This window comes from Stegostoma tigrinum, chromosome 23, assembly GCF_030684315.1.
Source record: "Stegostoma tigrinum isolate sSteTig4 chromosome 23, sSteTig4.hap1, whole genome shotgun sequence".
In the NCBI taxonomy this organism is placed as follows: domain Eukaryota; kingdom Metazoa; phylum Chordata; class Chondrichthyes; order Orectolobiformes; family Stegostomatidae; genus Stegostoma; species Stegostoma tigrinum.
The window spans coordinates 43,483,419-43,499,284 of record NC_081376.1 but is presented as its reverse complement, the minus strand read 5'-3'; the positions used below and the strand labels follow the sequence as shown (position 1 = coordinate 43,499,284).

At 41.0% G+C, this 15,866-nt stretch overlaps 1 protein-coding gene across 1 annotated transcript in view; it reads right to left on the bottom strand.

Annotated features, from left to right (window-relative positions):
* Nucleotides 1-2,715: 2,715 nt before the first annotated feature.
* LOC125462444 (WW domain-binding protein 2-like) overlaps nt 2,716-15,866 on the bottom strand; it is a 34,508-nt gene continuing 21,357 nt past the window's right edge. Inside the window, exons 6-8 of the mRNA XM_059653876.1 lie at nt 14,167-14,274; nt 3,677-3,781; nt 2,716-2,738 (exon numbers count right to left, since the gene is read on the bottom strand). Of these exons, the coding sequence (XP_059509859.1) occupies nt 2,716-2,738; nt 3,677-3,781; nt 14,167-14,274 (236 nt within the window). The remainder of the gene's footprint in view (nt 2,739-3,676; nt 3,782-14,166; nt 14,275-15,866) is intronic.

Here is a 15,866-nt window from a genome sequence, read left to right as displayed (position 1 = left end):
GGACCCACATTTGATGACCAGTTCGGGTGGTGAACTGTGTGGAGTTTGCAAATTCTCCCTGTGTCTGCTTGGATTTCTTCTGGGTGCTCTGGCTTCCTCCCACAGTCTAAAGATACGCAGGCTAGGTGGATTAGCCATGAAAAATGCAGGGTCCCAGAGATAGGGTCTGGATGGGAAGCTCTTAGATGCGTCAGTGTGGACCTGATGGTCCGAATGGCCTGCTTCCACTCTGTAGGGATTCTTTGACTGTCCTGAACAATATCCAACCATGAATTAACATCACACTAATTAATCGCTTGGTCCAATCATATTGCGTTTGAGACTTCTCCTTGAAATTTGACTTTTGCATCTCTCACATTAAACCACACTTCCAAATGACACAAGAAAACGATAATTTCTGGGGAAACTCAACAGGTCTGGCAGTGTCTGTAGACAGAAAGCAGAGGTAACATTTCAGGCCCAGTGAGTCTCCTTCAGCATCTGCAGTTCTTTGGGGTTCTTTTTTGTTTAGTCTTCAAAATGTTGCCTCTGGCAAAGAAATTTGTGACAGAGTGATTGTTCTAAATGCCAAAATGGTCAGTCAAGTAGCCACCAGTACATGTGCAGAGGGGGCTAGTGACGCCATCTCACTGGTTTGGTGAACTTGTGTAAAAGATTTTCTGGAATGTGTATATAACGTTCTCGACTTGAGTATTAATGGTGGGGCTTAATCCTAAAAGCTACCCTGCCTCAGTGGGTAAATGCATCACACGGTTATCTATTAAACTGTAGAGACTAATTGTTTGGCTCATCCAGTGGACAATGGCTTAGACTCAATCTTTTCACTCACTAGAATAGAAACTCAAAATGCAGGAAATACTCATCAACTCAGACTGCAAATTGCAGTCAAACTACCCGGTACTTGTGAATACCATACTAATTCCACTCATAAGGTAGGTGATGAGTGGTTAGACTCATTAAGTCGGCGTAGGAGGAACGGGGGGACTTAAGGTATGTTGTGCAGAGTATCAAGTGACATGAGTTGGCATGGATGGAACATGGGATGTTTGTGGAAGCAGGGGATAATGAGAGGATGTGGGAAGATGGATGAATATTTCACATTTTACTCCTGAAATTTAAGATTTAGAAACAGCGTTGGAGGCTTGACGCAGACATTTTTCTTCAGCCCACCTCAAGAACTGACAACATCCTTACCTATTTCTGGGTCAACTAACTCAATTTCTAATCTAACGTGCAATCCAGACTATCAGTAGCGAGTGTGAGGTACCATTTTTCCAGTTTGGATTTACAGGGGTGGGAATTCTCCCATACGTGTGTACATGAAACAGAAATAAGAATCAGGATCTAGGTATTATTGGGATTGAGGATAGGCCCTCATGTATTTTTTCATAATTTATATCACGATGAGAATCGTCACCTGTTGGAGCTGGAACCCCACCTACATTTATCAAGCCTGCAAAAATAAATTCCACAGGGACCAGTATAGAGATGTCTTATACTTCAACGAACATTTTTGGCAGAGTGGAGGAGATGGATGATAGTCTGCAGAACTGTTGGACAGATGTTGAACAAGGCTCTATCCTACTCTCTTGGTCTCTCAAGCAGAAAAGTGTCTCGTGTCAACACTGATGGGAAAGAAACATTAGGACTCTGAGAACTTAAAAGATAACAGCAATATTTGCTATTACTGATGGCTCAAACACGGTTTCACATTAAAACCTCAGACTTCAAGGACATCCCATAGAATCTAAACTGCTTATTCTTATGTCTTACTTTTGTACCGGACACCATCTTCTTTTACATCTGTAAATATGGATGTGTGCTGTTCATAGTTAGCCCTATCTAGAACTTTTCGTAAAGCTGGCCCTTCACAGAGTGGGGAATTTCGAGAATGTGGAAAAGATCAGAGTGGACATGTTAAATTGAAAACTCTACTGGTCCTTCGTTACTAGTATAGATTCAGAGAGGTGGGATGCTTTAGATCAAGTAAGGTGTTAACTTTAGGATTATTTAATTGAGTGGTTCAAGTGATTAGACTATGTCTTTATGGATGTACTATTGATTCTGCAATGATAAGGATAGGAGAGGAATGTGTTACACAAACATAGATCTTTAGTGAGATGGCACAAGGTGTTCTCCTTTTCAGAAGGTCATTGACTTTGGAATACATTGGCTGGTTGTTCAATGATTGGAAATTGCTACAAGTGTTCAAAAGGGAGCTGAAAAGAGAATACAACAGACAGTTGTCATGTTGGGTGACATTCCTCATTTGTGATATGCTGGCAATTATTTGGACAATCTCTAATGGTCAGAAAGAAATTTCCCAGATTCATTTGGTGGAGACGTCTTTATTGTTTCTGCATTTTGTAGGGAGGTGGGTGGTTGCTAGCTACGTTGGGAAGTATGAAGCTCAATTACCCTCCAACCAGAAGGGACAGTGTTCGGAGGGGCCAACTGGTCTCTTTCTACCTGCCTTTTTTTGTGTCTGTGGATGCATACCCATGAAGGTAAGGAAATTAGTAATGAGTTCAAAGATATCCGAGTAAGTGTTAACCTTTAATCGTTGTCTCAGTGTGTCTCTTGTAGCTTTAGATGGGCAGTTCATGTGTGCCTTGCAGTTTGTAGTCTGTCTCCCCATTCGTGGTTGGCTTCAAAGGTAATGGTGTAGCTACTGGGCTGCAAATAGTCTCTGCACAGGCTCTGGTAAATATCTGCCTATGATTTGGCAGCCCCTTTCCCTGCAAAAGAGAGACAGTAGTCAAGAAGCACTTTAAACACAATGACAAGTTCCTTTTGCTGATCCTCTAAGTATATTCTGAAGGCTCCAATCTGCTAACACTCTGAAACTGCACAGGGATCACTAAAATGCAAGACCCAAAGCCCCCCTTTTAAAAAAGAGAACAGAACTGGGAAAGAAAATTGTTGGATTTTCATGCACATTAGAAATGGATCATACAAGATTCCAGGAATTGTTAAATTAGCTTTCACTTTATAATGGCTGTATCTGATGTATGGAACCCATTGGAAGCCTAAGAGCTTCAGCTCAAGTTATTCTGTTGGAGGTTGTGTTTTCTTCTGGCCATCATGAAGTGTACGCTCTCAGCTGCTTGAAGATTCCAGTGCAAGTTCAACACTTTTAACCCAAAAATAAGGTTAAACTGATGAAGCCAAGGAACAAAAACAGAAACAAATGGTTAACGGGATTATAACTCACTCAGTAATAGCAAGAACTGCTGATGCTGGAGTAAGAGATAACACAGCGTGGAGCTGAAGGAACATAGCAGGCCAGGCAGCATCAGCTGCACACTGTGTTATATCTAATGGTTAATGGGAAGTTTAAAAAGGGAAATGGAAACTGATTAAATCAAATTAATGTTCTGCCCTGTGTTAATGATGTGCCCTGGCCCCTGTGGTGCCTAATGGTTGCTAAAGTGCTGGGGAAGACAATGTGCTCTCTCTCTCCAAGGAAACCTTACTGTGGATGTAACCATGAGAAGGGGGAAGACAGTTGGGTTATGATTATCCCCTCCAGGGTCTGTTGCTTGGACCTATTAATGACCACTTTGGCCCGTCCCAGGGAGCAGACCCTCAAGGAGGATCTCCGACTTTGCTTAATTGATCTTAACCCCTGTTTGTTACTGTAATTAATGCAAAAGGAAATGAAATGTTGACTTGCCTGTGTTATCAGTCGCAGCAGTGCTCTGACCAGGCTGTTCTGAATCCATACTCAGAGGAGGTGAATAATAATTAGGTATTGAAGTTATTGGGGGGCTGAAATCAGCTGGAAAAGAAAATCCAATTGAAAGAATTAATAATGCACAGAGGTAAACCAAAGCGTATTTTCCTTTCTGCCAAAGTAATGCATCTCAAACCCGAATTTTCAGATTTGGTTACAAATTATGAGAGTTACCCAGTACATTTTAGGGTTTTGAGAAAATTGTTTTTTAAAATGACAATTTGAAATAATGCCTAGAATAATATGTACTGTGCTCTATGTTAATAATACGTAAAATTTTTAAGATGCTAAATGGAAGTTATCTTGCTTCAGGATGTAACAGGTGATCCATTAGCTTATTTATATAGTTAAAGAAAACATTAAAGCCGTTGTGTAGCTAAGTCTTCTTGTCGTTGTCTGGTCATATTTAGTGAAATGGAGAGGGCTTTCTGACACAAGAAGGTTTCAATGCAGTCAGCTTTTTAAAACAGTGAGCAGGTTCAGAAAGTTAGTCTTGTGTAAACCCAACAAAAGAATTCAATGCTGCAGTGTAATGCAGCATGCTGCCAATTTTATACTGATTAGTAAGTGAATTTGATTACTGTGTGCACTTACTGTGAACTGAAATAGCTTAACTATTCAAATAAAGAACTGCTGGTGCTGGAAATCTGAAACAAAAACAGAAATTGGCTGGAGAAACTCAGCAGGCCTGGCAGCATCCGTGGACAGAAAGCAGAGTTAATGTTTCAAGTCGAGTGACCCTTCTTCAGAACAGATAATAGCTAGGAAAAGATGGTATTTATGCTGGTGACAGGGGTTTGGGGACTGAAGGAAGGGATGAAAGGATAGGTGGAGATGGAGCCGAGAGAGAGAATGACAGTTAGGGAGACAAAGGGAGGGGTATTAATAAGCCAGGGAGCAAAAAAAGCTGATTATATGTAGGGGTGGGTCAAGGACATGGAGGGAGGTGATTGGATTCTAAAATTGTTAAACCTAATATTGTGTCCTGAAGGCTGCATCTCATTTTCTGCTTGGAAACCCTGCAGCCCCCAGGGCTCAATATCCTGATCAATAATTTTAGAACATCAATGCCTTCCTCGATGTTCTTTATCAACTCCATACTATAGGCCCTGTCAGGAATGTGGGCTGCTCTCAGCACAGCCAACCCACTACGGTCCCCATTACTTGCTCCTCCTGCTCTGAAAGCTTGTCATTTCAAATAAACCTGTTGGACTATAACCTGGTGCAGTTTGACCTCTGACTTTGTCCTCCCAGTCCAACACCAGCACCGCCACATCATAACTGCTCCATAGGATATCTGTAACAAATACAGAAGTTGCTGGAAAAGCTCAGCAGGTCTGGCAGCATCTGTGAAGAAAAAGTCAAAGTTAACCTTTTGGGTTTGTGACCCTTCCTCTCAACTTCTGAGAAAGGGTCACTGGACCTGAAATGTGAACTCTGATTTATTTTCTTCACAGATGCTCTCAGAACTGCTGAGCTTTTCCTGAAACTTCTGTATTTGTCCCTGATTTACTGCATTTGCAGTTTTTTTTTCAGTTTTTAACAGGATGTCTGTGTTGCTTTAGCTGATGTTCTGCTATTTCTTGCAAAAATGATTGTGCTGAAATTTTTTTTTCCATTGTAACTTGACCTAAAATAGTTAGCATGATATAAATAGTGGTTACACACTGACATGAAACGACATATTATATATTTGAGTGGATAACTTTATTAGAAAGACATTCAAGCATTTCCAGCTGCCAAGATAACCGAAAGGACAGGATAGATAAAACATGAAGAATAAAAAATTTTTCTATTGCTAATCATAATATATGCTTCATGACAAATGAACAGCAGAACAGATTAGATTTTAATGTGGAATGCATAAGCCAGTGATAGTGAAATTGTAGAAAGTAACATAATTAAAGATAGGCGAGTCTGTCCAGGATAATAAGCAAATTACTGAAGGGAAGCAGCTAAATGAGATGAGAAGCAGAGAGATGTCCTCTTGTAAATCAGGTTAGAAAGGCTCCAACAGGCATGTTTGTGCCTGAGACAGACTAGAAGGCAAAAAGGAGTCACGTGATATTGCTACAGGGTTTATAGAGTGGGAGCATGCTGGTATGGGATGTGTGGATTGGGGAACTTATTATCGGAATGGTGAGAGATTGCTGAGGGATCTGGGTGTCCCAGCTCATGGATTGCAAAAGTCAAGTATCTAGATACAGGTCATAACTAGGAAAATTTTTGGAACTCTCATGTTTATTGTGAGAGGAATTGAATACAAAAGTTGAGAGAGAACGCCTGTTATAAAGGGTACTGGTAAGACCACATCTGTGTACACTTTTGTTTTCTTTATTTAAGGAAGGATGTAAATGCATCAGAAACAGCTCTGTGCATTTTGTTTAAGGGAGGCAACAGCCTAGTAGTATTGAATAGGCAATTAAGTGGCTAGATTATTAATCCTGAAGCTCACATGATGTTTTGGGAACCTAGGTTCAAATCCTGCCAGGGCAGTGGCCAGTAATGTTTAAACCACAGAAATAATGAGAAGTAAAACCTCCAAAATGTACATTCATTTGAACAAAGTAAAACCTGAGAGTATTTCTTACATGGTGTTCCTGCAGTGTTGGGTATAGGATGATCAGGGCTGGTCAGTGGAGATGGGTACATATATGTTGGAGGACCTGAAGGAGTAAAAGCACCTAGAAAAGGAGAAATTTTCCAGTTTTAAAAAGAAAATATTTGATTATTCTAGCTCATGATTGTTATGACGAGATGCCCTGCATAAAATGAATATAACTTCAGGTTGGCCGAGTTACTGTTTTGGAACATGAGATAACAAAGTGTGGAGCTGGATGAACACAGCAGGCCAAGCAGCATCAGAGGAGCACAAAAGCTGACGTTTTGGGCCCGAAATGTCAGCTTTTGTGCTCCTAAGGTGCTGCTTGGCCTGCTTTGTTCATCTAGCTCCACATTTTGTTATCTCGGATTCTACAGCATCTGCAGTTCCCAATATCTCTACTTTTTTGGAACTGTTGAGTTCTGGCAGAAGAGCATAGCATGTTTTTCAACTCATTTGAACTCCCAAATTAGATGTTGACCTGATTTGAACTGACAACCATAGTGGAAATGAATTTAATCAGTTCGGAATTTATGAAAGTTAGGAGTGGGAATTGTGGTAGAAGGTTTAGATTATAAAAACATCACTGATATCACTGCAACAGCTGTAGGAAAATCTCAGTCTGGTGGGTCTCTGTGGAGTGAGTTTTATTCCAAATCGATCAATTTCTGAAACCTTTGTTTTCCAACAAGAGAAATGTCCCCAGGTTTCAAAGAAGAAGGCACTCAAAAAGTGTACTACACAGTGGAAGTCTGTTAAATCATAGTTCAATATACTGCAAATTTGCTAAGGGTACAGGGGGTCGCCAAAAGGATGTAAATTGTTAGTGAAATCTTCTTTTGCTACGAAGGAGAATTTTCTTATCAATGTGGTCCAGCTACAAAGTTCTAAGAACATTGCAAGCTAGGCAGCATCTGGATGAAGGCAAACTGGTTATACCCAAAATGTGAACTGCTCCTTTCCTCCAGATGCTGCCTGGCTTGCTGTGTTCTTTCAGCCTCCTACTTGTCTCCCTTGGATTCTAGCATCTCCAGTTTTTTGGCTCTATAAAGTTCTAACAACTGTGCTCGAACAAATTTCCACTGTAACAGAATATCAAACAGGCACTTCTCCAAAATAACATTGACAAAACTTTTAAATATTTATACACTGTTGCTTTCTTCATTTTTGGCATTTAAATTCTAAATGTAGCAGTTAATTGTTTACTGACTTTGTGTGTTATTTGTACAACTCAATTGAACCAATTAAAACTTACAATCCATCCTCATACATTTTGTTATCTTGTCACAGCAAATAGTAGGCTTTTTTTTTAACAGAAATTCAAAACTCGTGAAATTCATAAGCTGGCTAAGATATCCTCCATCCCAATCGCATGGGAAATAGATAAGGTAAAATGCAAAGGCTTTTTCCCTGGGCGAGGGGAGTTCAAAACTTGAGGGTGTAGGTTTAAGGTGAGAGGGGAAAGATTTAAAAGGGACTTGAGGGGCAACGTTTTCACTCAGAGGGTGATGCATGTATGGAATGAAATATGAGAAGGTAATAGATGTAGGTACAATTACAACATTTAAAAGACATTTGGACAGGTACATGAATAGGAAAGGTTTAGAGGGACATTGACCAAATGCAGGCAATTGGGACTAGTTTAGTTTGGGGAAACTGGTCGGCATGGACAAATTGGACCGAAGGGTCTTTTTCCATGCTGTATGACTCACCATGACTGTATTCAGATGAAACAAGTAATTGAGTACCAAGTACAAATAGACTATGAGATAAATCGATTCATGACTAGATCGTGAAGTACAAAGTTTTTATGGATTGTTGCTTTATTTGCAGAATATAAGGAATAGGAGCAGAAGTAGGCCGTTCGGCCCTTCAAGTCTGCTCCATCATACTATAAAATCACAGCTAATCTGCCCTAGGCCTCAATCTCTCTTTAATACCAGGTCCTCATTGCCCTCAATTCCTTGATATTTTGAAATCTATCTATTTCCTCTTCTAAATACTTCCCGCGATCTAGCCTCCACAATTATCCAGGTTAGAGAAATCCAGCCATTCACAATCCTCTGACAGAAGCAAGTCTTTTTCTATCAGCTTTAAATTAGATTTTCCTAATATTGTATCTATGCTCCCTCAGTTTGAGTTAGCCCCACAAGTGGAAACATCTTCTCAACATTTATCCTGAAAAGCCCCCTCAGAATCTTGTACGTTCCAATAAGCTCACCCATTATTCTCTAAATTTTAATAAACAGAGGCTAGGCCGTTTGATCATTTTTGATAAGTTAACTCCTTCATCCCAGAAATCAGTCTAGTGAATCTCTCTCGACCTGCTTCCAATGTCAATATATCTTTTCTTAAATATGGGAACTACACACAGGACTCTAGATGTGGCCTAATGAAAGTTGAAAAGTTGTCGGGAGACCTCCCTGTTTTTAAACTTCACCCTCCAAGCACTAAAGCAAAAACATTCCATTTTCTTTCTTAATTCCATGATCTGCCTGCATGCAACCATTTTGTATTTCATACATAAAGTCACTTGGATCACTCAATAGTGATTGATTGGCTGATTTATTGTCACATGTATTGAAATACAGTGAAAAGCTGTGTTTACAAGAGGTACAGGCAGATCGTAATAAGCAGAGGATGTACTGATCAAAAATACTTAGAAGCACACAGGTTAATTGCACAGGGCACACACTAGGTGAGATCAATGTTAGCAAGATCAGTCATCATTCAAGGCCAGAGAGTCCATTCATTAGTTTAATAGCAGTTGGGAAGAAGCTATTCCTGAACCTACTTGTGCGCGTGTTCAGGCTTCAGTATCGTCTGCCTGATGGAAGAGGTTGTAAGAGATCATTATCGGGGTGCAATGGGCCTTTGATGACGTTGGCTGCCTTTCTGCAGCAGCAAGCTGTGTAAATGGAGTCCACAGTCTGCCTTTTGGTTCTACCTTACCAAGGAGTATGACTTCACACTTTCCTACGGTAAACTCCATTCTGCCAAGTTTTTGCTCTTTCAGGCAACATCCCCTTGAAGATTCCTACATACTTATCATAACATGCCCTCTCACCTATTGCTGAGCCATCAGCAAATATTGATGCATTACTCTCATATCATTAACAATGATAGTAAATAATTGAGGCCCCAGAACTGATACTTGTGGCTCTCCTCTTTTGACTTTCGAACCCTAAAAAAAATTTTTATTTGACGCTGTCTTCTGTGTGCTAACCAATCTTCAATTGAAACAAAGCTCTCCCCAAATATGATGAGCTCCTCTCATGCATATTAACCCCTAATGTGGCACCTCAATGAATATTTTCTATAAATCTAAATATACGACATCAACATGTTCTCCATTATCATCTCTGCTTGTTATATTCTACAAACACTCCAGCAGATTTGTAAAACAAGAACTCTGTTTCACAAAGCCATGTTGGACCCTTGTGGATTATGCTATGCCTTTCTAAGTTACCTGCTATTTCTTCTTTAATGAAGGGCTTTAGTTTTACTTAGTACTAGGTTACCTGGCCTATAGTTTCCAGTCTTCTGTTTCCATTCCTTTTTGAACCGTGGCACCACATTAATGGTTTTCCAGTCTGTTGGAGCTCTCCCAGAATCCAGAGGGTTCTGGACTATTCCTGCCAACGTCTTCACTCTCCCTGCAGCCACTTCGGTTAAAGCCTTTTGATGTGGACCATCAGTTTCTGGTGATTGTCTGCTTTTAGTCCCATTGTTTGTTAAATAATTTGTCTCTCAAGATAGAGGCTGTTATAAGACTTTGTTTCCTATTAGCACCTCATGTATCTGATATACGTCCACAACCATGAATATTGGATTAAATTAACTCCCATTCCCTCTTCTCCAATAATAATTCCTTATCTGCATCCGTCAAGGGTCCCAAATGACTTTAGCTACTCTCTTTCCTTTCATATACCCCAGAAGCTCTTGCTGTTTGTTTTTACATTTGTTGAAAATTTACTTTCAGCCTCAGTTTTCTCTATGTCTTTAATCATCTGCTGGTACTTCTTGAAAAAAACAGTCATCTGATCTTCCGCTGGAGTTTGCTGCTATGTTTGCCTTAGTTTTTAATTGGATATCGTCCTTGACTGACTTTGTGAACCGTGGGTGTTTCATACTTCTCATCAAGTCCTTCTTTTGACTGCAATAAAATTTTGTTGACCTTTTGTAAGTTCATGTAAGCACATTTCCAGTTGCGTGATCTTGTTATGGTGAGGTCATGAAAAGACTGATATAAAATAAAGTCTTTCCTTCTTTTGCTGCTCTCAGCACCCTCGAATTTTCGCTCTCTTACTCTAACCTACGCTCAGCTTGTAACTTACCTGTGCCGTCTGCATCTGTGAGTAAGGAGAAAGGGCCTTTCCTACCTGGCATTCCAGCTGTAGCCATCACGGGGGCTTGTGCATAGCCTTAATGAAGTGAAAATGCACAATAAGGATTCAAAGGAGAAAACAAAGTAATTGATCATTTTATTTGCAATAAGCAGTTATGCAGGTGGGCATGGAAATGTGATACTCAAAACGATGAAGGCTTTGACTAACCCCACACCCTCACCCCCTGCTGCCTCAGCAAACTTCAGTACAGGAATTAAGGTTACGGTGTCCAATTGGGTAAAGGGAGCTGAGTCCGTAAAAAGATCAGCCACGATCGTTTTGAGTGGCAGAGCAGACTCAGTAGAGGCCAGGTGGTCTGCTCCAACTCCTATTTCTTACAAATCCCATAAGAACTGCAAATGCTGTAAATCAGGAACAAAAGCAGAAGCTGCTGGAAAAGCTCAGCAGGTCTGGCAGCATCTGTGAAGAAAAAAAGTCACAAAAGTTAACATTTCAGGTCAGGTGACCCTTCCTCAGAACTCAGTGTTCTGATGATGGGTCACTGAACCCGAAACGTTACCTCTGATTTTTTTTCTTCTTCTTCAAGGTTTTCTCATGTCCCCTTATAGCTCTCCTAAGCCCTTTCTTCAGCTCCTTCCTGGATAACTTGTATCCCTCTAGAGCCTTTTCCAATCCTCTTTTCCTAAACTTTAAATAAGCCTCCTTTTTCCTCTTAACCAGTCATTCAACCAGTCTTGAGAACCAAGGCTCCCTCACTCAACCACATCTTCTCTGCCTGCTAGGGACAAACGTATCGAACACATGCAGTATGCATTCCTTAGACAATCTCCACATTTCTGTGGTCCTCTTCCTTGACAGCATCTGTTCCAAATTTACGTTACCCAGCTCTTGCCTAACTGAATTGTAATTACCCTTCCCCCAATTATAAACCTTACCCTGCCATATGCACCTAACCTTATCCATGACTATTGTGAAAGAAACAGTTATGATTGCTAGGCATGTTCCAGGGATATATAAAAAAAAGTTTAAAAGCCAAATGTAAAAAAGTCAGATTTGTGTTAGTGTGTTAGTGGCTTGCCATCCTACTGTGTCGACTAGTGTACCATGAAGTTCACAGTTTGAGAACAATCATTAAGCACCCATGCACTGTAAGTAAAAAAGCAAAGTAATTCTCTCATAAAAACCAAAAGAACTGCGGATGCTGTAAATCAGGAACAAAAACAAAGTTGCTGGAAAAGCTCAGCAGGTCTGGCAGCATCTGTGGAGGAGAAAACAGAGTTAACGTTTCGGGTCTGGAAGCGCCACCAGACCCGAAACGTTAACTCTGTTTTCTCCTCCACAGATGCTGCCAGACCTGCTGAGCTTTTCCAGCAACTTTGTTTTTGTTCCGAAAGTAATTCTCTCATAGCCCAACAGCCAGCCACCATCAGAAAGAAGCAGGACGAAAAATTTCTGTTAGCCTGCAAATAAGCCAAGAAAATCGAAATCAACTGCTCAACCACCAAAATCAACATTACCGGTGGTGCCATCCCATGTAGCAGCAATGTTCTACTGTCTACAACTTACTCAAAAGCTGATCAATATATCATTTTTAACTTGTACTTTTTCTTGAACACATTTCACATTCCTACACTGTGTATTTGCATGATGTGCCATTATTTCTTCTTATCTCTAGTAATGAATATACTCATTCCTTTTAAGAAGGAATTCCGGTCTGGTTTACATGTGACTGCAGATCTTTCATAATGTGGTTGAATCGCAACTGCATTGACCGGGTATCTACCAAGCAGCATTGAACAGGAAGTCCCCATTTTAAAAAGGAGCAGGATGATGCCCAGGACGCCTGCTACAGAAACAAACTGTGTTGTCATGCTCATGGAATCATACATTGCAGAAGAAGGCCATCTGGCCCATTCTGCCTATCTTTGGAAGTGCAATCTAATTAGTCCTTCTGCCTCTCTGTTCTTTCCCCATTGCCCAAATGGAAAAATTGTACTCTTCAAGTTCCTTATTAAATTTCCTTTGGAAAGTTACTGTTGATTGTTACCTGTACTTGCTCCCATAAAACTATACCTGTCTCATCTTTATAATAAAGTGTGAAGCTGGATGAACACAGCAGGCCAAGCAGCATCTCAGGAGCACAAAACTGACGTTTTGGGCCTAGACCCTTCATTTGATGAAGGGTCTAGGCCCGAAACATCAGCTTTTGTGCTCCTGAGATGCTGCTTGGCCTGCTGTGTTCATCCAGCTCCACACTTTATTATCTTGGATTCTCCAGCATCTGCAGTTCCCATTATCCCTGTCTCATCTTTATTGGGATGTGTGGGTGTCACTGACAAGGCCAGAATTTGTTGCCCACCCTAACGGCCCTTGAGTTCAGTGGCTTTGAAAACTCAGCTATTTCATAGAGCAGTTAAGAATCAACCACATGTCTACAGATCTGCAATTACATAGAAACAGACTGGGTAATGATGGCAGGTTTCCTTCCCTAATGACATTAGTGAATTACATGAGTTTATACCTCAATCAATGATAGTTTCATGGAAACAAAAATGCTGGAAATCACAGCAGGTCAGGCAGCAGCAGTGGAAAGACAGCAAGCTAATATTTCGATTCTCGATATCTAGAAATGTTAGCTTGTTCTCTCTCCACATACACTGCCTGATCTGCTGTGATTTCCAGCATTTTTCTTCAGGACGGATTCCAGCATCAGCAGTAATTTGCTCCTACAATGGTAGTTGCATGGCCAACATCAAAGCGATTAACTTTCGGTTCTGAATCTTTGTTAAATGAATTGAAATTCCCCTAGCTGACGCGGCTGGATTTGAACCCAAGTTCCCAAAGCATCAGCCAGGGTCTCTGTATTACCAGTGGCCCAGTGACATTACCATGACTGCATTATCTCCCCTGACACAGTAAGTATCATCTGCAACACAGACTGCAGCAACCCACTGAGATTCCTTCTACAACATCTACTGCTTTGAAGAATCCAGCACTTACTAAGTTCTCTTTTAAATTGGCTGACATAGAACTATGTTACCATGCCTTCATCTTCACTGGCTTGAATTCAGAAGGGTCTGAAGAAGGGTCAGCGGGCTCAGAACATTAACTCTGCTTTCTCTCTCTACAGGGGCTGCCAGAGCTGGAGCTGCTCCAGCAATTTATGTTTTTGTTTCAGATCTCCAGCATCTGTAGCTCCGTATTTGGTTTGAGCACAGCTTGACTGGTTATCTTAAATTGCCACTAATGCACTTCAGCAAGTGGTGTCTGCTCTTGAAATCACACCCGACTGTGCAGCTTTTGTTTTGTTTTTGCAAGGACAGTCTGCTTGTTGAGATTCTGTAAGGCATCAACAAAGAAATATGCTACCTGTACCTCTGCATCCTGAAAGGGTGATGTGGCAGCTTGCTTTTTTGAGAGTTTTGACCGATATCCAGCCTGAAATCCAAGTTAAACCAACTTCTGAAGAGATTTCTCACCTGATGTTCCGGCAGGAGCAAAATTCGGAGGCGGGTGTGTACCAAAGTATGCTGGAGGTGGAGGTCCATAAGGTGCATACATAGGAGGAACTGGCACATAGTAACCACCTGCAGGCAAAAAGAAAAAGAATATTTCAAGTGGCAGTACAGTTTACCAAAACAGTTAATAATGCACACTTAGAATTGATGGCGTAAAGTTAAAGAGAAAGGAAGCCGTGCTAAACCAATATAAAACACCAGCTTGATCTTAGCTGGGTCATTGTATCTAATTCTGGGGCCCACACCTTATAAAGGATGTGATGATTTTAGAAAGGAAACACAGGAGCTTTATTGGAGCACGTCCGGTTATGAAGGATTACAGCCATAGGAATGGGCTGGCGAAGTTCCTTAGAAACAACGTTCGGAGTTCTGCAAGTAGCCAGATCACTAGTGTCTGTCCAGTTAAAGATGGCGTCCCACCTCTAAGAGCTGTGGCTCCAATCAAGGTCACAGCAGCTCAGCACTGCCACCAGTAGCAGTGGCCATTGCTAACATTTCAGCTGGAGGGGAGATGCCACAAAGGTTCGGGAAATGGGAAGCTGGTTGTGGAATGCCAGAACAAGGTTGGGAGGCCATTGTGATCAGAGGGAGAGGCAGGAAGGATGTTGGTTGCAAAGTGAAGACAGCAGGCAACATGGTAATTGCTGGTGCAGTTTCAAGGTTATTAGTCCTTCAAGCTTTTTCATCCTCACCTCTCCTGCTTGTATTGTCCCCTAACCTATCCCACGCCTCTCCGTATGGCTAAATGTTCTATCTGTTTCTGTGGGTTCAATTGCCAGAAAGTTTGATGAAGAATGTTCAGCTGAACTGCACAAATGAACAATGGACACAGCTTTTTAAATTCATTCATGGGATTTGGACATCCCAGCCTGGGCCAGCATTTATTGTCCATCCCTAATTACCTGGGGGCTGTTAAGAGTCAACCACGTTGTAGTGAACCTGAAGTCACATATAGGCCAGACCAGGTAAGGATGGCAGTTTCCTTCCGTAGACAGGGCTGGTGAACCAGATGGGTTTTTCCAACAATCAACATCATTAGGCTCCTAATTCCAGATTTTCACTGGATTCAAATTCCCCCATCTGCTAGATTTGAACATGGGAACCCAGAACGTTAGCTGGTTCTCTGGATTAACAGTCCAGCAACAATACCACTAGGCTGTTGCCTCCCCCAAGCTCAGCATAGGTTTTTTTTAACAGCTTGGAGGAGAGCTAACATTTTTTGATTGGCATATCCATTGTCTTGTAATCAATCCACTGTTTCTTCATTGTGAGAGCAACAGTAACACTTTTAGGTGACTTAGACCTATAACAGTTATACATTTCATTTTATAACTTAACATTATTTGAGCTTTTATGTTTAAGAAACTTCAGTCAGTTTTGTATCTCAAAGGAGATACAAAATGCTCTTTCAGCTTGAAACAGAGCTTTTTTTAACATTCTTTTTTAACTGTGGTTAATTTTTGAATGGATCGTGCTCTTCAGGTCACTTTGGGCTGAAAACGCATCTCCCAAGTTAGACCAAATCTGAGTCACGAGGACCAAAGTGGAGACCATAATTTTGATTCCTTCTGCCCATTATTTTTGTTCTGATATTTGCCTGAAGTGACATCAGATTCATTTCTAATGTGAAATTCTCTGCCTTTGGTATTTCTGCATAGACA